Consider the following 24,304-nt stretch of genomic DNA (forward strand, 5'->3'; position numbering starts at 1 on the left):
TCCCCCCCCCTTGTCTTTCTCCCCAGACCTCCTGTCCCATGATCCTCTCGTATCCCCTTTTGCCTATCACCTGTCCAGCTCTCGGCTCTATCCCTCCCCCTCCTGTCTTCTCCTATCATTTTGGATCTCCCCCTCCCCCTCTAACTTTCAAATCTCTTACTCACTCTTCCTTCAGTTAGTCCTGACGAAGGGTCTCGGCCTGAAACGTCGACTGCACCTCTTCCTACAGATGCTGCCTGGCCTGCCGTGTTCACCAGCAACTTTGATGTGTGTTGCTTGAATTTCCAGCATCTGCAGAATTCCTGTTCCCCTCCTGTCTTCTCCTATCATTTTGGATCTCCCCCTCCCCCTCCAACTTTCAAATTCCTTACTCACTCTTCCTTCAGTTAGTCCTGACGAAGGGTCTCGGCCTGAAACGTCGACTGCACCTCTTCCTACAGATGCTGCTTGGCCTGCTACGTTCACCAGCAACTTTGATGTATGTTGCTTTAAGATCTATTGCCTGCCAGTTTCTATCATGTTCATGTATTTTTCAGAATATTAGTTTAATTCCCTTTGGTCTCTGCTTTTGAACACATTTTACATTGGTATGTGACCACTGAATTAAGAGAATGCTGCCATTAAGAATGTGTTTTAATAACTCAGGTGTTGATTTGTTGACTAGATGATCTATGTGCCAATTTTCTGTCTAAATATTGCCATCTGGTGGTTAATGTGTGTATTGCAAAAGAAGGGAACATTCAGCCGACTTACTACTGGAACATGAAGTTCCAGAATATGTTTTGTGGTTCCACTGTAACAATATCAGGATGGTATGTTGCAACTTCATAAAACTCATTAGGTCACATCTGGAGTATTACATAGATTTCTGGTTGCTTGAATACTGATGATGCAGATTGAGTCAGTAGAACAAACTAAAGTATTACTGATACAAGGCTTCAAACCCGGAAACATTAAACTTTAATATATCCACTGTAGCAGTTTTATATTTCTTTAAATAAGTGCTGATGGAAAACAACAGTTGATTTACAGAAATTCATTATCTTTTACCAGTTAAATTCAGTTTACTTATCCCTGCCATGCTAGATTAGGGGGGGGGAAGCGGCAAATGCTGAAAATCTGAAATGAAACAAAATGCTACAAATAGCCTTTGGTGGGAAAAAAAAATGAAATCATGTTTCAGGTCAATAATCTTTCATCAAAATGTCTGGGTTATTTTTTTATTAGATTTGAGCTGCCTGATTATCAGAATTGAATCAAAGTTATCTATCAGTTAAAATCAGTTCAGGATTACCAATGGCAATAATAGTCATATTATAATTAATATAAATCAAATTCCCTCTTCAACACCAAGCTCCCTCTTTGACTAAAGAAATGAGCACCAAATGCTGTAAGAACTTGACAAGCCAGGCAGCATCTATGGAGGAGAATATGCTGCTAGACTTGCTGAGTTCCTGCAGCATTTTGTATGTGTCCTCTAGATTTCCAGCATCTACAGGATTACTTGTTTATATTTTGTACTGAAGTATACTTTCTTTGGGGGAAAAATTGGCCAAAGGATTGGCAAACCTATGGATGATAATTGTAGCTATTCTTAATATACCAAGTCAAAGAACATCAGGTTTAGGACACTGACTGATGCAGGCTTTCCAGCAAAGGTCTCTGTCGTGTATGCTCCAGAGACTCGAGTAGTGTAGCACCTCTTTTCCTATCCTGGTGTTGATCAGCATAAACATATGAACAACTTCCATTTTCCCCACTGAAATTGTAGCACAAACTTCAACTTTTTTTTTCTTGCAGAATTAATTCTATTATCCATCTGTCTAGTTAAAAGCACAGTACAATATCTATCAGAATCAGGTTTATTATCACTGGCACGTGATGTGAAATTTGTTAATTTAGCAACAGCAATTCAACGCAATACATAAAATAGATGAAAAAAAGAACAATGTATTATTGTCCAAACATGTGGTAAATTAGGGACAGCATGGTAACATAGCAGTTAGAAAAATACAATTACGGTGCCAGTGACTCGGGTTCAATTCCTGCCACTGTCTTAAGGAGTTTCTACATTCTCCCCATGATTGCATGGGTTTCCTCCAGGTGCCCTGGTTTCCTCCTACATTCCAGTGATGTACAGGTTAATTGGTCATGTATGTAATTGGGCAGCACGGGCTCACTGGGCCGTAAGGGCCTGTTACCACTCTGTATACCAAATAAATAAAACTAATTTAATGTGGTTATGGTTTGCGTTTTAAGGTGTATATATTTTCTCTGTGTTATCTAATTTCTGTTTCCTCCTTTAGAGTTCAGAGGTGAATGGCACTATGAAACCACCTTTCCTCAGGTAAGACATATTGCCACAAGTGTGTGCTCAATAGCAGCGTGTTTTGAAAATCAGTGAACTGCAATGTTAGAACAGGTCAGGCAGCATCCGTGGATAGAGAACTAACATTTCAAGTCAAAAGACCTTTCATGGAAACTGGGAAAGGGCAAAAGGCAGCCACATGGTAGAGAAATTGGAGTTGAGATAAACAGACAAGTGCTATTAGTAGGGTTTCTCAAGAAGGTCCATATGGATATGGTGCACTGAAGTGCCTTTGTTAAGTGTTATGTGACTCTAACTGTTTAAGGTTAGTATCTGTAATAGATTGTGGTTATTTTTGCTGTGGGATTGGCTGTTAATTTGTTGGACAACACAAAATAATCTGCAGATGCTGGGGTCAAAGCAACACTCACAACACGCTGGAGGAACTCAGCAGGTCAGGCAGCATCCGTGGAAAAAATCGGTCGACGTTTCGGGACAGAACCCTTCGTCAGGACAACTTTGTCACCTTCATTTTTTTCCCCCATTGGCAATTCATTCCCTTTGGCAATCCTGACAGGGCAACATGAGCTAATGGAGTTCGGATCATAGAACAGTACAGAACAGAGAGGCCCTTCAGCCCATCCAATCTGTGCCAAATTGTTATTCTGCCTGTTCCCATCAACCTCACCTGGACCATAGTCTTCCATATGCCATCCTTCCATGTACTCATCCAAATTTATCTTAAATGTTGCAATTGAACCTGAATCCACCTCTTCTGGCAGCTCGTTCTGCTCTCATACCACTGTCTGAAGAATTGCCTCAAGTTCTCCTCAAACATTTCACCTTTCATGCTTAATCTCTTGCCTTGAGTACTCATCTCGCCCAGCTTGGTGGGAAAAAGTCTGCTTGCTTATCTACACCCCTCATAATGTTGTATACCCCTATCAAATCTCCCCTCATTCTCCTATGCTCCAAGGAATAAAATCCTAACCTATTCAACCTTCCCTATACAGGTTTCCCCCGCCATCCGACGGTAGAGTGTTCCTACGAAACGGATCGTAAGCTGGAGTGTCGTAAAGTGAAGAAGCAATTACCATTTATTTATATGGGAAAAATTTGTGAGCGTTCGCAGACCCAAAAAATAACCTAAGAAATCATGTCAAATAACACATAAAACCTAAAATAACAGTAACATATAGTAAAAGCAGGAATGATATGATAAATACACAGCCTATATAAAGTAGAAATACTTTTCTACAATCACTGTTCTCCGTAGTGAAAATCTCACGCAAGCGCTCTCGGCAGAAACACTCTCTCCAATAACCTTTAAGCTATGAAGCTGCCAAATCATACCAAGTAACGCAAAAATACATAGCCTATATAAAGTAGAAATAATGTCTGTACAGTGTAGTATCACTTACCGGAATTGGGAAGACAGCACCAAGCACACTGATGATGGTGTGTTAGGCTGAGTCATCGGAGGTTGGGGTGGTGCAGTGTCCCCAACCTCTGGGCCGCCGACCGATAACGATCTGCGAAGCATGCAGTGGTGCAGCGGTAGCCGGAACGCACACAGCACATCTTTAAGAAAAAAGCCGAAGTAAACAAGCTAATTAATTAGGTGCTGCCCGGCACATAAATGTCGGCCCAGATCAGAGGCAACGCAATCGGCCCACAGCCCGGGGGTTGGGGTGGTGGGACACTGGGGTGTCATCTCATTGTCGTCTGTTTCCATCAGGGCAGGCAGGTTATCTTCTATGTCTGTCTGCCTCAATGTCAAAGGTCGAGGTTCGTTGTCTGCTGTGGCTGATGTGGAAGGCTTGAAAAACGACAGTATGCTTGACTGCTTAGCCTCGCGCATTTTTCTATCATACAGTTCTTTGTAAGCACTCAAATCATTCTGCAAATATGCCCTAAACCTACGTACCCTTTCAAAATTAAAGTCGTACTTTATCATTGCAGCGAAAATCTCACGCAGTTGCTTCACGTTCAGTTCCTGGACGACTTCACTTTCGGTCTGTTCACTACTACATTCGGTTTCAATTGTTATCCTTTCCTCTTCCAATTGCATCAGCTCTTCATCTATCAGTTCTTGGTCATGGGATGCCAAAACCTCTTCAACATCTTCGTCAACTTCCACAAGCCAAACTCACTTTGTCCTTACTTCGTTCACCATGATCGAAACACTTAATTATGTCTAGTTTTACGCTAAGTGTAACACCCTTACAAGCTCTTTTAGGCTTTTCTGATACCTTAGAACTCATCTTGCTAACGGCTGCTCACAGGCACATGTTTAAGCAATGCCGGCAAGAACGCATTTCCGAATCCAGAGGAGGAGCTTGGCCGCTCAGGGCGCGCGCTGCCTTTTTTCGTAACAGTGAAAACACCTTCTGTTGGTGAAAACAAGTAACTAACGTAGGTCTTTCATAACAGCGAGATTTTGTAAAGCAGACGTTCGAAAAGTGGGGGACGCCTGTAACTCAAATCCTCAAGTGTCTGTAGAGTGGAAAAGATCACAGCCTATAGCACTGACTGATGACTTAGAGGGGAAAAAAATAGCCAGTTCTGATATATTCAGAGAAAGTAAGTTATCAGAAGTTGGAGACTTGAGTATTGAGTCCAGAAGGTTGCAAGGTGCCCGGGCAGAAGATCAGGTCCTGTTTGTCAAGCTTGCATTTGACAGTGAGGAAGGTCAGAAACATGGGTCAGATGGGATGGAGAATTAAAGCAACAGGCAACAAAAAACTTGGTCACTGCTACAGGCTGAATCTTTTGAGCACAGACTGGGCAATAGTGCAGTAATCTGTTATCCCACCTGGGATTCCTCCGGCTGCTCCGGTTTCCTCCCACATTCCAAAGACGTACAGTTAGTAGGTTAATTGGTCACATTGTTGTAATTAGGTGGCACAGGCTCGTTGGGCCAGAAGGGTTTATTACTGTGCTGTATCTCTAAGTAAACAAATAATGGAGCAAACTTTATGGGCCTGTGGTAGTGGTAGGGAAATTATTGAAGAAGATAATTAGGGATAGCATTAGGGACAGTCAACATGGCTTCTTGCAGGGGAGATCACATTTTGATTGAGTTTTTTTTTGAGGTGATGAAGACAATTGGAGGATGGGGTAGTGGATGTTGTATACCTAGACTTTAATAACACATTCAACAAGATACTTTATGGCACACGGAAGATCCAGAAGATTAAAACATATGGAATTCACAGTGATTTGATAAGATTCAAAATTAGCTTGGCTACAGACCCCGAGGGGAGTGGTGGAGGGGTGTTATTCAGAGTGAAAATCTGTGATCAGTGTTGTTCCACTGAAATCAATGCTGGGATCTGTGATAATGAAACTATTGACCAGTTACCTAATACAATAAATTGGATTCTTGACCTCACAAACTACCTCATTATGGCCTTTCACCTTATTGTCTACCTGGACCACACCTTCTCTGTAACTGTACTACTTCATGCTGGGTTCTGTTATTGCTTTGTCTTGTACTACCTCAGTGCACTGTTGTAACTGTGGAGAGAAGATGGCGGCGTGATGCAGCACGCAGCGGCCACTCCGGAATGAATTTCGGTTATCTGTCAAGTAGGATGCCGTGCATAATCCTGATTTGATGGAGACAGATGTGAGAAGCACGGAGGAACATCTGGTGAAACTTCTGAAATGCCTGGTGCGCTGCCGCTGCTACTGTGCGATCCTGAATCTCTGGAGGGGAAGGCCCCGAATCCTCGGCTTTGCCTGTTGCTTGGCGGCCGGGGCTGGGGTCGAAGCGCTCAGCAGAGATGGTGCTCGGTGTCGGAGGGCTGGTCGGAGGCTCGAAGTTTTCAGACGGACTCAGAGTCGGACTGTGGTCGGGTGCTTCCAGGATGCTGCATCGGCAAGTTTGCGCGCTGGAGGTTCATGGCAGGGAGAGTTTTTCTTCCTTCTCCATCTGCGGGGCTATCAGGACTTTGAGACTTTTTTTTACTGTGCCCATGGTCTGCTCTTATCAAATTACGGTATTGCTTTGCACTGCTGTAACTATATGTTATAATTATGTTTTTTTTGTCAGTTTTAGTCTTGGTCTGTCTTGTGTTTCTGTGATATCATACTGGAGGAACATTGTATCATTTTTTAATGCATGCATTACTAAATGACAATAAACGAGGACTGAGCGTCCTCATAATCTAAATCTAAAATCGAACAAGATGAGCTGTTGGGTGTTTGCAAGGCAAGTTTTTCACTATAGCTCGGTACATTTGACAATTATAAATCAATCTACAACATATTTTGCAGCATAAGACATAGGAGCAGAATTAGGCCCATCAAGACTGCTCTGTCGAAGCATATCTTCAAACATACAGTCTCTACCATTTTGATCAGAGGCAGCCTGTTGGTTGGAAGCCCTCCGTTAATCAGGATCAACCATGGATGTGCATCCTAGCTTTCTGTCTATGCTGCCAGCTTCGGTTGAGAACCCCATCTGCCCAGAATGACTGGTTTTAAGGCACCAGAACTCGCCTTTTTCCCCTTCTCCTGTCAGTATAAGCTACATGGGAAGGCCAGGAGCTTGGTTATCAGAGGCTATTTGAGACACACACATTTGGAAGCATTTAGTAGGTAATGGGAGCTTATCCCCAGTACTACTCCCGGCTATGACAATCTTAAGGAACTCACCCAGCTGAAGGGAACACCAGTTGCTGAAAATTCCCGCTCAAGTCTCTGTCCTAATTTGAGAATGTGGTATCAGTCTCCAGTCATTATTGTGGTTCCATCCTAGAAGTCACAACCTAGCAGAACGGTTGGAGTGCTGTCATCACCACCACCTTAGGGATAATGGGCAATAATGTCACCAATGTACATTTTTAATATTATGTTACAATTCCTACCCCAAGATTTTCTTGTAGAATAAATACAAGAAGCCTCCAATCTGATCTGAGAACTCTAAACACAACTTTCTAATGACAGCCTGAATCCAAACAATTCCCATTGCTTTTATGAACACAGCTGCCAGAAAAATGTAGACATGAGTAAGAAAATTGTACTTGAGTCCAGACGCCTTATCAAAGTCCTTTTCTTGGTATAACAGCGTCATTTTTTACTTTGAGGGGCCAAATACAAATTAAATATTTCCCACCCTACCATATTGTGCATTTTTTCAGTTTTGTTTGATGGTGGGAAAAATATTGCTCAAGTTATTTTGGTAACATTCCAGTCACACTAACTGTTTTTCTCTCTTGTTGCAGTGGGGGAAATCCTTTCGCTACAGTCAAACTCCGACCAACAGTCACAAATGACCGATCGGCACCCGTTATCTAGTGCGTGTGGGTAACGAATGTATCTCCTGTACCAGATGTGAAATGGCAACCAACAGATGCTATTCTAAATTGACATTATATATACAATCATGCCTTCCACACAAACTGCTGTCTCTACATTTATCCTTGTAGTATCAGTTATTTATGCTATTCAAATTAATTGTAAAGCCACTCTTATTTTAGATAATGGAGGAACAGATGCTATTACAAGTGAAAGAATGCAGCATTTACAAGGCTCTTGTTACTAGACATTTACTTGGGGAAGAAGTTGTTTTTATTAGGAATTAATCACTGTTTAAAAATGCTGTTGCCTTTCAAAATCCCACACTTCATGTTACCAGCTTGTTTAATCAAGCATTTATTCCATATGGTGTTTAATACTTAGTGAAAAATGTAAAAAAAAATCTTGTACATTTATTACTCATTGCTTTTGTTGAGGAGTAAGACTCCGGAGGCTGTGCGCGCGTGAGCTTTGAGTACTCACACAGTATCAGACGCAGGCTCATGGTTTTTGAAATTGGTGATGGGCTAGAACATGTTTTTCAGCATCAGTAATGGAAGCCATATCAACAGGCTGTATCTATTCATTTTGTTTCTCTCAGGGATGTTTGTGTTTTTTTAAATCTTTCCCATTCTCTATTCCATTTTTTGTTTTTTTGAATCTTTCTCTCCTATTTACTGTCTGTGCAGCCTTTTTTATTATTTATACCTAATTGGGAGCTGTTTATGGATGATGGGTACAAATCGATATAATAGATAGAATCCTAAAGATATGATTGTTCCTTTCCTGATATAATTTTGCATTTTAATTTGTGTACATGCGGAACATTTTACAGATGAGCCTGACTGAGGGGAAAGGGATTAATATGTTGTAGATCATGGCAATTCTGACCTGAGGCTGACATTTTGCACGTCAAACCCTGTCAAAATTGATAGTGACCTATACCAACTGCTAGAGTTTCAATCTCTTTCAGTTACGGACACTGATGGACTGGTGCACTTTCCCAATGTTTTCTACTTGCATTTGAGTGGCACCTTGTATCCATCACCACTGTAAGTAGATACACAGCCTCACACTTCCCAATCCGAAAATGTAGCAGCAGAGCCACTTGAAGTGCATTTTAAATGTATCAGCCAAAGATTAGTTCATTTAAAGTTCAGCATATTTAATAGGTTAGTGCTATCCATTTATTTTTGGAGTTGTGCCATAGAGATGATCCTCCTTTTAAAGTGATCTATGTGCACACATGTACTTTGTGCTTTACCTCATGGTTTGAGGGGGTTTACAATAATAGTCAAGACTCTTATGTAGCAAATAGTAAAATCCCAATAAATAAGTCTGAACATGGTAGTGTTTCTTTACCTCTGGCTGCACTTCAATCCTCAGATTCCTAATGGTACACATCTTCAGGCATATATTCTCCAAATTTATGGGAGTTTTCTCTTCTGCGTGGAGTTGAAGTATCAGTTTTTTTTTATCACTCTGTGTCACTTTGACTTTTGGGAGTGTTTTGCTTTGTAACTCTCTGAGACTGGTGGCAATGCTTTAGAAATGAGCACCAAATATGGAAAAGATCAGAACAAAATTAACAGTTGTGTGGACCACACCACAACTCCTATGGCAATGGAACTATTAGAATAAATTATTTTGTTGTTCAGACTATTTTCAAAGGATGTAAAAATATGAGACCTCTATGTAAATTAAAAAATCTTTGCAAAGTGAACAAGATGCAAAAGGCCCTTTGCCAATTCAATCAAGAAAAAAATCCTCCATTCATCCTATTCTTAAGGACTCTAACATTTTGTCTTTTTTTAAAAAAATCCTTTTTCAAATGTGGCAACTCAGTTTTAAGCCTGTCTTTCCTTATTTTGAACTTAAGAGCTGTACATCTTTGTGTAGCCTTGCTGTGGAGTTTAGTACTGTTTCAATACATCTGGTTTTCCATAAGGCAAGCACTGCATTAAGTTGTTCAGTCTGCTCTTGGTGAAAGGGAGCTTTATGGCTGCCATTGTCTTCCCCTTTCTCTATATATGCACACACCCCTCAACCCACCTTCCCTCCCTCTCTCCACCCCTCAACCCCACCCTCTCTCAACCCTGCTTCCTGTAGGCCCCAGCAATAGTGTGCATCAAACTCAGCCTAGGAAAACACAAACAAAAGAACTGCAGATGCTCAAAATAGGAAATAAATTTTATAAATTCTGGAAAGCATCGGCAGGCCATGAATAGAATCCATGCCATGAACAATGGATAGGAATAGGTAATGTTTTAGATCAGAGACTGGACTCAGCAAGTTCTTCACCTGAAACATTAACCCTTTCCACACATCCTACTTGGCCTGCTGAATGTTCCCAATATTTTCTGCTTTTTATTTCTAATCTGCATATTTGCCTCTGACCTGCATTCAACTGGCATATTAACTCAATCAGTTTCTCTTTCTTTGGTTACTGAACTTTAATGAAACGTCAAGTGTAACTGTACCTTTGGCTCCATTATCTCTACTTGAAGTGCTTAACCCAAAGATTCAATTCAGATGCAGGGAAGGGACCAGGACCTATTGCAAGTTTAACATTTAGATGATAGATTATAGTTGCTGCACTTCAGTGATATTTCTTTGTACTCTCATCACTTTTCATTCCTTTTACCACTTTCTGCTGTGTCAGTAATCCCCTGCATTTGTCTATGATAACATGTAGTTAATCTGTCATATTCATTTCTGAATTAGTCTGTCAAGGGCAATATTAGGTTAATCCTGTTTCAGGTCTCTGTCCTGCCTTGAAACTGCAATTAGTGGAAAACTAACACTACCATCTTCAGGGTAGAAGTGACAGAGACGAAGAACCAAAGTGTTTGTTACGTATGTAATGCAATGAGATAAATCAAGTTCTAAATGTTTAACTTTACGTTACTGAAGAATCTGTATTGGAATTAAATTATATCCCTTTACTGGGGAGCTTATGTAGGAAAGTTTTTGATGAGATTAGCAATAAGAATTCAAATATATATCTCCAGTGATAAATGCAATAAAAATGTGTACCATGCATTGTCTAGAGACATTTACTGTATTATAGTATATTTTGCAGTGAGGATCTCAATTAAGCAAGATGATTTAATGTTGAATAAATGTGTGTGATGCCTCTTTATCTATTACCAACATCCTTGCCAGGACCAAGCCACTGATCTGGCTGAAAAGACTCCCTCTTGTACAATGTTTGGGGAAACCAGATTTGTAAGTGTACTCTGGGTATTTCACAGTACATATTAGTTTTCTGTATGTTGTTTTTCTGATGTTCCTGTGACAGCACAGCTGCGTTTAACTCCAACTAGTTATAGGTTTATTAAATTCTAATTTTGCTCTCCTGAATTCTGGTTCAACTGTGCAAAATGCAAATGTGAAAAGTCTATGCAACCATTTGCAGCAACTGCAATAAATTACTGGTGCATATTCCTAACTTTGTTTTCAAATAGCCTCTGCCAAGATTGAAATCTTCTTAGCTATTGAGTTCAGCCAATAACTTTAATATTTCAGCACTGCTGAGTGTGTGTCACCACACAAGTAGTTAATAATACATGTAAGACTTTGAGTTTCCTTTAAGTATTGAGGCCTTGGCGAGGGTGTAGAAGAAGTTTACCAGGATACTGTCTGCATTAGAGGGCATATGCTAAAATGAGAGTTTGGACAAATTTGGGTTGTGTTCTCTGGAGTGGTAAAGGCTGATAGAGCTTTATAAGATTGAGTGGCATAGATAGGGTAGACAGACTCCATAATTGAAATGTCTAATACCAGAGGGCATACATTTAAGTTGAGAGGGTGTAATCTCAAAGGAGATGTGAGGGTCAAGTTTTTTTTTAACACAATGGTGGGTGCTTGGAATGCACTGCCTGGTGTGATGGTAGAACAATACAGGCACATGACTATGCAGAAAAAGGAAGAAGACGAACACTGTGTCGGCAAAGGGCATTAATTAGGTTGGCCATTTGATTACTAATTTAAGTTGATCAGTACAAATGGCCTGTTCCTGTGCTGCACTGTTCTATCTTCTATCACTGGACCGTAATTTCATAAATGTCAGGGATTTACAGACACAGCTTTCAATCATATCTGTAGTCCTGCTATATACAGATTCGACCATAAAACACTGGAGCAGAACTCGGCTACTTGGCCCATTGAGTGCACTTTGCAATTAGTCGCATATTTGTCCAGGAAAATACAATAATTACTCGGCCAGTAATGAAGTTGCCAAATGAATGAATGTCCTCACTTTTGTTATTGAGTGTGTGGCTGAGATAGAGATTTAGTTGCCTGGGTTTGTTCTTTTTAAGAAAGAAGTTTTAAAAGGAATTTAAGGGGATTTTTTTTTATTATTTTACAGAGAATGGTTGATAAATTTAATGCTGCCAGAAGAGGTGGTAGAATCGGATGCAGTCATTTTGTTAAATACACATTTAGACAGATATTTAAATGGACAAGTTACAGAAAGATGCAGCATTAGTAGGAGCAAATCAGAGTCAGGTTTAATATCACTGGCATATGTCCTGAAATTTGTTGTTTTGCAGCAGTACATTCAATACATAATAAAAAAAACTAGAAATTATAATAAGAAAATAGATTAAAACTAAGTAAGTAGTGTGGAAAGAGCACGAAAACGAGGGGAGGTAGAGTACGTGGATTCATTGCGTCCATTCACAATGGCATTGGTGTAGGTGGCCAGACAGGTCAACATAGATGTGGTGGGCTGAAGGACCTATTTCTTTATTGTACAACTCTGACTCCATGATAATGCACACTTTCCCTCGACTAGTTACTGGGTATGCAGGGATCATGGTAAAGCCTGCAAGTGAAATACAGTTTGAGCAGGAGGTGGCACGGTAGCGTAGTGGTTAGCACAACACTTTACTGTATCTGTGACCCGGGTTCAATTCCCACCGCTGTAAGAAGTTTATATGTTCTTGCTGTAACCCCATGGGTTTCCTCCAGGTGCCTTGGTTTCCTCCCGCAGTCTAAAGGTGCACCAGTTGGTAGGTTAATTGGTCATTATAAGTTGTACATTGATTTAAGCTAGGGTTAAATAGAGTGTTACTATGCAGTGTGGCTGAAAGGGCCTATACTGTGCTGCTTCTAAATAAATAAATCTAATCTATCAATTCGACAAGTTATGCGCCTCTGAATTGTGCTTACTGAAGACAATTCAGGCCAAGGTTTGGATTTCAGCCTTTTGGCCTGGTGTTGGAAGCTTTTTTTTAAACAAACATACCAACCTTTATTCAATCACGAAATATAAACAAGATAAGGGCTTTAAGACCATAAGACAGAGAAGCAGAATTAGGCCATTTGACCCACTGAGTCTGCTCCACCATTCAATCATGGCTGACCCTGAGCCCCACTGCCCACCCTTCTCCCGTAACCTTTGTGGCCATGTCCACGTCACAATCTATCAAGCTCTGCCTTTCATACACTCAATGACCTGGCCTCCACAGTTGCCTGTGGTAACAAATTCCACAAATTCACCACCCTCTGGCTAAAGAAATTTCTCCATCTGTTTTAAAAGGATGCCCCTCTATCCTGAAGCCGTGACCTCTTGTCCTGGACTCCCCCACTATGGGAAACATACTTTCCACATCTACTTTGTCCAGGCTTTTCAACATTTGAAAGGTTTCATTGAGATACCTCCCCCCGCACCCCCCCATCCTTCCAAATTCCATTGAGTATAGATCCAGAAGCCATCAAACGTTCCCCGTATGATGACCTGTTCATTCCTGGCAACGTCCTTGTGAACTGCCTATGGACCCTCTCCAATGCCAGCACATCTTTTCTTAGATGAGGAGCCCAAAACTTCACAATACCCAAGGTGAGGCCTCACCAGTGCCTTATAAAGCCTCAGCATCACATCTCTGCTCTTGTGTTCTAGACCTCTTAAAATGGATGCTAATGTTACATTTGCTTTCCTCACCACCAATTCTACCTGTAAATTAACCCCTAGGGTGTTCTGCACAAGGACTCCCAAGTCCTTTTGCATCTCAGATTTTTGGATTTTCTCCCCATTTAGAAAATAGTCTGTACACTTATTTCTTCTACCAAAGTGCATGACCATGCATTTTCCAACATTGTATTTCATTTACCATTTTCTTGCCCATTCTCCTAATCTGTCTTCCTGCAGCCTTCCTGGTTCTTAAAACACTACCTGTCCCTCCACCAATATTCGTATCATTTGTAAACTTGGCAACAAAACCATCTATTCCATCATCTAAATCATTGAGCTACAGCATAAAAAGAAGCAGTCCCAACACAGACTCCTGTTGAAAGCCACTAGTCACTGGCAGCCAACCAGAAAAGGATCCTTTTATTCCCACCAGTCAGCCAATGTCCTAACTATGCAGGTAACTTTCCTGTAATACCATGGGCTCCTAACTTGATAAGCAGCCTCATGTGGCACCTCGTCAAAAGCTTTCTGGTCCAAATATACAACATCTATTGCATCCCTTTTATCTATCCTATGTGTAATCTCCTCAAAGAATTCCAACAAGTTTGTCAGGCAAGATTTTCCCTTAAGGAAACAATGCTGACTTTGTCCTGTCTTCTCCTGTGTCACCAAGTACTCCATAACCTCATCTTTAACAATTGACACCAACATCTTCCCAACTACTGAGGTCAGGCTAACTAGTCAATAATTTCCTTTCTGCTGCCTCCCTACTTTCTTAGAGTGGAGTGACATTTGCAATTTTCCAGTCCGCCGGAACCATGCTAGAGTCCAATAATTTTTGAAAGATCATTACTAATGCCTCCACAATCTCTGCCTGTACCTTTCAGAACCATAGTGTACATTTTATCTGGTCCAGGTGATTTGTGTACCCTTAGGTCTTTCAGCTTTTTGAGCACCTTCTCCTTGTAATAGTAACTGCACTCACTTCTCTTCCCTCACACCCTTCAACATCTGGCACGCCGTTAGTGTCTTCCACAGTGAAGACTTATGCAAAATACTCATTTAGTTCATCTGCCATCTCCTTGTCTCCCGCCCTCATTATTTCTCCAGCCTCATTTTCTAGTGTTCCTACATCAACTCTCATCTCTTTTTTATTTTTAACATACCTGAAAAATCTTTTACTATCCACTTTGATGTTGTTTGATAGCTTGCTTCCATATTTTATCTTTTCCTTCCTAATAATTTTTAGTTGTTCTCTGTAGGTTTTTAAGTTTCCCAATCATCTATCTTACTGTTAATTTTTGCTTGTTTGTATGTCCTCGCTTTTGCTTTTATATTAGCTTTGACTTGCCTTGTCAGCCACAGTTGTAGTATTTTGCCATGAGTATTTCTTCTCTTTGTTTTTGGAATACATCTATCCTGCACCTTCCTCATTTTTCCCAGAAACTCACACCATTGCTGCTCTGCTGTCATCCCTGCCAGCATCTCCTTCCAATTTACTTTGGCCAACTCCTCTCTCATATCACTGTATTCTTTTACTTCACTGCTACGTTAGACTTTACTTTCTCCCTATCAAATTTCAAGTAAACTCAATCATATTGGGATCACTGCCTCCTAGGGGTTCTCTTACCTTAGCCCCCCAATTGCCTCTGGTTCATTACATAACACCCAATCCAGTATAGCTTCTTGAGATCCATTTCCAACCTGATTTTCCCAATTCACCTTGCATGTTGAAATTTCCTATGACTGTCATAACGTTGCCCTTTTGATACACCTCTTCTATTTCCCATTGTAATCTCTGGTCTACATCCCAACTATTATTGGGGGGAATGTATATAACTACCATAGGGTCCTTTTACCCTTGCAGTTTCTGAACTCAACCCACAAGGATTCAACATCTTCCAATCCTTTGGCATCAAATCATTAGAAAGATATGACATTCTTTACCAGCAGAGCCATGCCATCTCCTCTGCCTACCTTCCTTTCCCTCTGATACATGTGTAACCTTGGATGTTCAGCTCCCAACTTCAACCATCCTTCAGTCAAAATTCAGTGATGGCCACAACATTATTCCTGACAATCTGTAAAAGTGCAATAAGATCATCCACCTTATCTCTTGCATTCTGTGCATTGAGATTCTAACAGTTTGAGTGCTGTATTTGCTACCCTTTTAGATTTTGCATCCCTAATGCACTGACACTCATCCTGCTGGCTGCAATTTTCTGCCTGCCCTTCTTGACAGTCTGATTGCATGCTGTGTTTGGTTTGTTACCGTCAGTCCTATCATGAGTCCCTTCACTCCAGTTCCCACCCCCCAGTTTATCCCTCTCCATAAGCTCTAACAAACCTGTCCGTGAAAATACTGGTCCCCCTCCGGTTCAGGTGCAATCCATCAATTTTGTACAGGCCATGCCTCCCCCAGAAGAAATCCTAATGATCCAAGAACCTGAAGCCCTGTGCCCTGCACCAACTTCTCAGCCTCGCATTTACCTGCCAAATCATCCTGTTTCTACCCTCACTGGCACGTTGCACAGGTAGTAATCCAGATATTACTACCCCGGAGGTCCTGCTTCTCAGCTTTTTGCCCAGATCCCTAAATTCTCTCTTCAGGAACTCTTTGCTTTTCCTTCCTCTGTCATTGGTACCAATATGTACCAAGACATCCCATTGCTCTTCCTCCTCTTCCAAAATCCTGTGAATGTGATATTTAACCCTGTTGACGATTTCAAATTAAAATACAATCACTTTCATCTACAAAACACTCAATTCCCTTGGGAGGAGGGACTGTTTGTAAATCCCCCAACGTACCCTTTGTGATTTCATGCTCCCTTTCCAAGAACACCTGGGCATGAATGTAACTCTGGATGAGGAGCAGGCACTGGTGTTGGAGGCTAAAGCAGTCTAACAGCAGTTGTAACTAACACAGAGTTTAATATTGTGAACCACGATCTTGACTTGGGCTGGCTTAAGGCAGAGCAGAACTATCCACCCTTTAAAAACTGGCTATGGCAGTGACCACTGTTCATGTGCTACGATTTTGCCATCAAAATCTGCCATCAGTACAAACCAGATGTGGTCTTGGACTTGTGTTTATGAAAAAAAACATTTGACACTGGAGAATTAAAACTAATCCTTACAAAAACACAAGAAAAGGGGAGGAGGAATATCATCAGCCGCCCCCTCCCCTGCCAAAGCTCACCCTAATATTCAATATGATGATGGCTGATCTTAAATCCTCTTGTGTGCTGGTTGCCCACAACCTTCATGCCCCAGTCTTTCTGATGTTTATGTCTCCACCTTAAATACCTAAGACATTAGAGCAGATTTAGGCCATTTAACCCATTGAGTCTGCTGTCACATTCCATCATGGCCGATTCATTTTCCCTCTCAATGCCATCATCCTGCATTCTCCTTGAAACCTTTGACATTCTTACAAGATCACAAGACAAAGGAGCAGAAGTAGGCCATTTGGACCATCGAGTCTGCTCCACCACTTCACCATGAGCTAAACTATTCTCCCATCTAGTTCCAATTTCCAGCTTTTTCCCCATATCGCTTGATACCCTGACCGATTAGATACCTATCAATCTCCTCCTTAAACACACTCAATGACCGGGCCTCCACAGCTGTATGTGGCAACGAATTCCATAAATCCACGACCCTTTGGCTAAAAAAATTTCTCCTCATCTCTGTTTTAAATGAGTACCCTCTAATTCTAAGACTGTGGCCTCTTGTCCTGGACTGACCCACCAAGGGAAACAGCCTTTCCACATCTACTCTGTCCAACCCTTGCAACATTCGAAATGTTTCTATGAGATCCTCTTTCATTCCTCTATACTGTACTCTTACAAACCAAGAACCTATCAACCACTGCTTTAAATATACCCAGCATCTCATGATCTGGCACTCACCACCCTGGGGGCAAAGAATCCCAGAGATTTCTACACGGCACAGTTTTAAATGCCCCCTTGTTCATGTCTCCTCCACTGGTGTTAACATCTCAAATCTACCTTTAGGATCTTAACCGTTTGAACAAGGTCACCCTAATTTTTCTAAACTTCAGGGAATGCACACAAAAAAAACAACAAAAAGGGGGAACAGGAAATGAACAAGCTTTTTTTTTCTTTTTTAAACAGGCACAAAAAAAATCTGATTTTAAAAACAAAAAAAATGCTTATTTAAACATTACACAGGCCAAACACAGCCAGGACATAACGTTGAATCACTTCCAAACTCAGCTCTTCATTTTCTACACTTTTTAAACTAACTGCTGTTAGTTTCTTTCAAAATAATTTCCTTTACTGCACTAACCAGTGAACAGATAGTAACAAACATTTAAAATATCACAGCTGTTTATGTATGGAACACTTGAATGCTGTGTTCATAAATATTAAATCAGATCTGAAAGTGCCTATACATGCAGATTTAAATGTTTAAGGATGGTGCAGCATAGGCACAGCTGTAGCAATAATCTTATGCAATGTCACCATTGGAACACCTAGACTGAAACCAGTGGAGGAGGAAGGTATGTAGTTTCCTAATTATTATTTGCATTGTTAGTTCATTCTAAAGGTACAGTGATCTAATTAACAAACAGCTACTACCATCAAAATAGTATGGATAAAATAAATTTTGACATAATTCTTATGCTGCAGAACAGGAAAATTAGTGTCTCAGACAAGTGCTTATATTCTGTGCTCTAAATGTCAAAATGTAAACCCTAAAACAGAAATGTTAAGTTGACTGCACTATTACTCACTGTGCATGGGATGTGAAATCAACTTGGTTGAATTTCATCAGTTTCACTATGTGTGGGTTAGGTTAAAAATTGATCCTGTGCATTTCCAGAGGCAGTCAGAGAGTAGATTGAAAGCTTTTATTTTTTAATAAGTATTTTGAAATTTCTAAGAGACTAACATCATCAAAATTGTACAGTTGCATGAGCAGCGTTGACGAAGCTCAGTGATTAGCTGATTGTTTTTACTTGAACCAAGATGAAGCATTGCCTTCTCCTCCCCCATGAGGGCAGTTCCTACTCCGTATGACCATTGATTGACCACACTTGAAGGATGCAGAAATGCCTGAAGATGAGTCCATCTGGCTAAGTTGACTTCTGTCATGCTGTAAGAGAGAAATTTGAAACACTATGATCTAACATTTTATATTTTCTCATTTGGGAAGCACTAAATTATAGGTTCTGATGCTATAAAGTTATTGCCTAATTGTATAAATTAAGATGGCAGAAAAAGTGAAGAATGTATTGTAAATGTAGCCATGGACTTAAAAGTGCAATAATCTGTATCATTATAAACCAGTTTATTTTGAATAAAACTACAATTGTCAATGTGTATTCTGTGCTGAAGTGCATTTAAGACATTGAAAATCTCCCAACAGCAGTTTATAAATACTTATACACATCCACCCACCACTGGCTTCCATTTGGAGATCTATTAACAATTTAACTTCTGGGCATGTGGACAGCATGGTAGCGTAACGCTTTATGGAGCCGGTAAGCCGGGTTCAATTCCACCACAGTCTGTAAGGAGTTTGTATGTTCTCCCCGTGAGTTTCCTCTGGGTGCTTCATTTTCCTCGCACATTCCAAAGATGTATGGGTTAGTAAGTAAATTGGCCACATTAGTGAAATTGGGCAGTGTGGGCTCATTGGGCTGGAACGACCTGTTACTGTGCTGTATCTCTAAAATAAACAAACATACCAAAGGTGTACAAGTTAGAGTTTAGTAAGCTGTTGGGACCAGAGGCGTGACTACACTTGTGAGCTGCCCCCAGCACATTCCTTAAACTGTGTTGGTCATGGACGCAAACAATATTTTCACTGTTATGTTTCAATACAAAAGAGCAGCAACCTTTTAAGATTTAAAGTTTACTAGCTAAATTGTTTTATATTAGCATAGTTCAGCTTTTCTGTATTTCAGTGGGTGCTCCAATGAACCCCTCCTTCATGTACTTCAAAACCAAAACCTGTGGACTAATCATAGAGCAGCTGAGAGGAAGAATTACTACTATGCCCTCTGGAGCAACCAGTAACTGTCCACTATTTCAGACGAAATAAGGGTATAATCTACAGAGCATGTAATTTCATTGCCAATTCTTTCTCCTTATATTGGGAGTCAATGATAAATTTTGTCTGTGCAAGATGTTGTTGATGATAAAGTATAGCTTTATTTGTCAAGTGTACATCAAAACAGTGAAATGTGTTGTTTGTGTCCATGACCAACACATTCTGAGGATGTGCTGGGGGCAGGCCTCAAGTGTCGCTATGCTTCAGGTACCAACACAGCATGTCCACAACTTACCAACCCTAACCTGTATGTCGTTGAACTGCGGCAGGAAACCAGAGCACCCAGAACCACACATGGTCATGAGAGAGTACACAAACTCCTGACAGTGTGGGAACTGAATCCTGGTTGGTGATCGCTGGTGCAGTAAATGTGTGGTGCTAACTACAGTGCTACAGAGCCGCTCGGACAACAATGGTTGGGAGACAGTACATACAACTCCCTGCCTCACCTAGAAGAGTTGTTTAGGTCCCAGATAGCGGTGAGGGAGGAGGTGTTATACCACCTCCTCTGGCTGCAGGGAAAAGTGCCAGGAGACAGGAAGGAATGGGTAAGGAGGGATGAAAGATTTCTCAGTTCTGATGAAGGACTGCAAGCCCAAGACATCGAGTTTCTCTTTCCACAGATGCTGACTGACATACTGAATTTCTCCATCACTTTCTGTCAAGAATTCTGTGGTTTCTCTTTGTTCCCAAAGCCAAGTTAACACCACCCAATGTAGATTTGCACAACCAGTTTAACCTGCTACCTGTGGTAGCCACTAATCCCAGAGGTAGGAATGGGTGAGGCTACCTTGATTTATTTTTGATCTTGATCATCCCCATCATCCAACCATAAGATATAGAACTTTTGGCCCATCAGCCACTTTTGGCTCTGCCATTCAATAATAGCAGCCTCCACAGAGCAAAATGTAGTGGACTTGTTCTCTGCCAGAAACTTAAGTACAAAACAAGCTAACACACACAAAATGACCTTGCCAGGCTTTCGTCACTTCACACTGAGCCTCCGGAAAATCCAACATATTTTCTGGCCGAGAAGGATCCCCAGCCACGCCCTATCCCTTCAGTGTCATTAAGAGGACACGACCACAATCAACATGAGGAAAGGTTGGAGATGGATAGGACATGTGATGAGAAGAGAGGCCAACTCCATCATCAAGCAGCTCTTCACTGGACCTCTGAAGAGCAAAGAAAACAGCTTGGCACCATATGCAGAAACAGAAACGAGAACCCTGAATCGTACCTGTAGCACAATAACGAAGGTGGCCAAGGACAGACTGAGATGGAGGACCTTTATTGCTGCCATAAATGCCAGTGGTGTTATAGGCAGTAACAAACTGACGCACAAAGTCCACTATTAAAGAAATACTGTTATCTTGTTGGGGTGTTTGTTGACAAAGCCACACTCCACTTGCACTCAGCTCTCATGCGATGAATCCACTAACTGCTAGAGGTAAGGTGATTTGGCTATTTTTTTTGAAATAACATCACACTGCTGGTAAGAGAATGTGCTGTACAAAAACACTTTGGTAATTTTACATTAACACTTTTAAAATGAACACATGATGGTGCTGAAGTGACCACTAGGGGGCCACTGAACCACCTGGACACAAGAGTCTGGAACTCAAGGTCCCCTCATCAACTAACCCTAGGGTCAATACTGAGGATCAAACTACAAAGGCTGATTGTATGTCCAGAAGTCTGATGGCCCAAACTCTAGGAGTATGAGTTGGAGGGTCCATTGAGGAAGTCAGTAGCCCATTATCTGTCAGTCCACTGGAGACCCAGAGGACTGTCTGAGAGTGGATGTTTGGACCATCAATTCCATCACCCAAATCATTGACATATAATGCGAAAAAAAGTCCTAACAGTCATCGGCAGCCAATAAGAAAAGGCTCCCTTATGCACTCTTTGCCTTCTGCCAATCAGCCACTGCTTTATCTATGCTAGAATCTTTTCTGTAATACACTGGGCTCACAGCTTGTTAAGCTGCCTTATGTGGCACCTTGTCAAAGGCCTTCTGAAAATCCAAATACAATTAAATATTGGTTGTTAATGCAAATCACACATTTAACTGAATGCCTCATTGCATTCACGATACATTAATCTGACCTGCCCACCAACTTCACATGCCTGTATCACATTGTTGATTATAGGGATTTTCTCTGCATTAATTCTGAAATTTTAGATTTTTAAAATCTTATGAATCACAGGTAGTTATAAAACAGTGCTCAATGGCCATTTAAATAACCACAAGGTCCAAATGCTGAAAGTCAAAAGTTAATGAAATTAAGACATCATTTCTTTAAATACACTTTGAAATGTTTTAATCTTTGGTTACACTCAAAGCAGGTTCATCTTGAAGTCTTTAAGGTTATTCACACTTATGCTTACAAATACCTGGATTGTTGAATCAGAAATATGCTGTGAAGTTTGTTGTTTTGTGCCAGCAAATATAAGCAGGGAGTCCAATTAGTGAAGAGTTTAAGTTACCAGCACATCCTCATCTGAATCCAAGTGTGGTATATTGAACAAGGAAACAACTCAAAACATCTGTCAGTCAGCGAAGCCCCAAAAATTACTTACTCCCATTATGGGTTATCAGGAGAGGAAGAAAGATTTACTTTCCTTTTCGCATGTACATTTGTGTCAAATCAAATCAGAGAGGATGATGCTGGGCAACCCACAAGGGCCACTGCACTTCTAGCATGTCAAAAACTCACTGACACTAACCATGTCTTTGGAATGTGGAAGGAAACCCACACGGTCAGGGGGAAGAACATACGGACAGTGGTGGAAATGGAACCCAGGTCACTGATGCGGTAATAGCACTGTGCTGCCCTATGGGTTCAGATTCTGTAGCAGAAGGGACTGCAGAGGAATAGTGCAGTACTGACATGACAGCAGGAAGTAATGCTACACCACTTCCCTCCTTTCACCCAACGTGCAGCACCTTTACGGTGAAAGTTACCTCATGTATTTCTAATGTGCTGCCTTTATCACCCTTGTTTCAGATTTTGTTAAAGGTTTGGAAAGGTTTCTCTTGACATGACATTAAAAGATCTTTTCCTCCCCCAGCAGAACCCTGTGACTTTCAAAAACCGTATTTATGACAGAACAGTACCTGCACTTTTAACCTACTCTAAGATCAATCTAACCATACTCTCCCACACAGGCACATTAACAAACGGGCCGAGTCTCTTAAATGTCTCCAATATATCTGTCCCTACCACTGCCCTGGCAATGCATTTCAATAGCAGGAGTCTCAGACTAGAGGCATAGCCTTAGAATACAAGGACGTCCTTCTAGCCGGAGGGTAGTGGAACTTGTTGCCACAGATGACTCTGGAAGCCAAGTCATCGGGTATATTTAAAGAAGACGTTGATAGATTCTTGATGAGAGGGTATTACAGGAAGAAGGCAGGAAAATGGGGTTGAGAGGGTTAATAAATCAGCAATGATTAATGCTGGAGCAATCTCCGTTCCTACATCTTAGTCACACTTCCAATGCATGAGAAACACTTTTGCTCAGTGTCAAGATTGTTTAATCATCTAAGTGGCTGTTAGTTTAAAAAAAAACAGTACAAGGATGCAAATTTAATTGTAGCATTTTCAGTCACATCTGCAGAACCAGAGTACAGAGACAATTTTTCTCCTGTACATTTTAAACATTCAAAAACAAATTACTTTTAATTGTTCAGACTTTTCAAATTATATTTCTTTAAAGATCAACTCAAGTTCCATCAAACTAAATACAGAATGATGACAGTTCATTCATGGCAATTTATACAGAATAGGAGAGAATTTATAGTAAAAAAAGACATGGCCATCAAACCCATCAACCAAAACTGGCCCCACAATTCGGGCATCTCCGTTGTCGCAATGCCAGGCAAAAGAGGATCCCAATGGGGAAGAAAAATATTGCACAGAGCACACCAAGGCAAGTGAAGTCATCTTCCAGAACACCAACTCTGTAAAATAAAGACAAAAAGCATGTTAGAAATACAGCCAGCGCACAAAGTATTGGAGGAACTCAACAGATCAGGTAGCATCAAGGCAGAGGAATAAACTATTGACTTTTCAGGCTGAGACTCTTCATGAGGACTTAAGATACAGCTATTTTGCCCATTGAAACCAAATCACAGCAAGAAAAATGGATGTGGATTTAATGTTGATGTTAGGACTACAGGATTAAATTTAACCCTGGAAATAATTCGGAAAATGTGTAGCTCAGATCGATGGTTGGTTTGAGTTGTTTTCCGATCCTGGCAATTTATTTGCGAACATTGTCGATTGGCTCTGTGGTGAACGTATGTCATGGTCTGGAAATTTGCCTGCATCAGCTCAAATAGGATCAAGGTCTAGGTTTTTGTTTTAAGAATTATTCATGGAAAACCACACTTCTAGGAATTCTCTTGCATGCCACGTGTTGGCTTGCACCATGATTTTCACTAATGTCCAGTTGAATATGTTCCTGTCTCGGTCTTCATGGATAGAGACCAATGAAAGTCATGCCACTTACCAACCAGTTAATGTTCATGGATCCTTGCGAACAGTTTTCTCCCAGTTTGTTTGATTTAATATTTGCTGCCATCCCCACATTAGATTTTGTATACCTCATGCCATCTGTAAACAAACATGTTGACCTCAATCCTATTTGAGCCAAAGCGGGGAAAATTCCAAACCACAATGCAC

At 40.9% G+C, this 24,304-nt stretch overlaps 2 protein-coding genes across 5 annotated transcripts in view; one reads left to right on the forward strand and one right to left on the reverse strand.

Annotated features, from left to right (window-relative positions):
- The window catches only part of LOC134352135 (brain-specific angiogenesis inhibitor 1-associated protein 2-like protein 1), a 143,060-nt gene extending 131,997 nt beyond the window's left edge, over positions 1 to 11,063 (forward strand). For 2 of the 3 annotated variants that reach the window (XM_063059363.1, XM_063059365.1), the window contains 2 exons: positions 2,307 to 2,347; positions 7,540 to 11,063. In XM_063059363.1, coding sequence (XP_062915433.1) covers positions 2,307 to 2,347; positions 7,540 to 7,612 — 114 coding nt within the window. In that variant the 3' untranslated portion in view covers positions 7,613 to 11,063. Of the gene's footprint in view, positions 1 to 2,293; positions 2,348 to 7,539 lie in introns of all 3 variants that reach the window. The other variant, XM_063059364.1, reaches the window with a different exon arrangement.
- Positions 11,064 to 11,211: 148 nt separating this feature from the next.
- Positions 11,212 to 24,304, reverse strand: part of bri3 (brain protein I3) — a 43,854-nt gene continuing 30,761 nt past the window's right edge. The window contains exon 3 of one of the 2 annotated variants that reach the window (XM_063059367.1): positions 11,212 to 23,580. In XM_063059367.1, coding sequence (XP_062915437.1) covers positions 23,448 to 23,580 — 133 coding nt within the window. In that variant the 3' untranslated portion in view covers positions 11,212 to 23,447. The remainder of the gene's footprint in view (positions 23,581 to 24,304) is intronic. The other variant, XM_063059368.1, reaches the window with a different exon arrangement.

The sequence above is a fragment of the Mobula hypostoma genome, chromosome 9 (genome assembly GCF_963921235.1).
Source record: "Mobula hypostoma chromosome 9, sMobHyp1.1, whole genome shotgun sequence".
Classification (NCBI taxonomy): Eukaryota; Metazoa; Chordata; class Chondrichthyes; order Myliobatiformes; family Myliobatidae; genus Mobula; species Mobula hypostoma.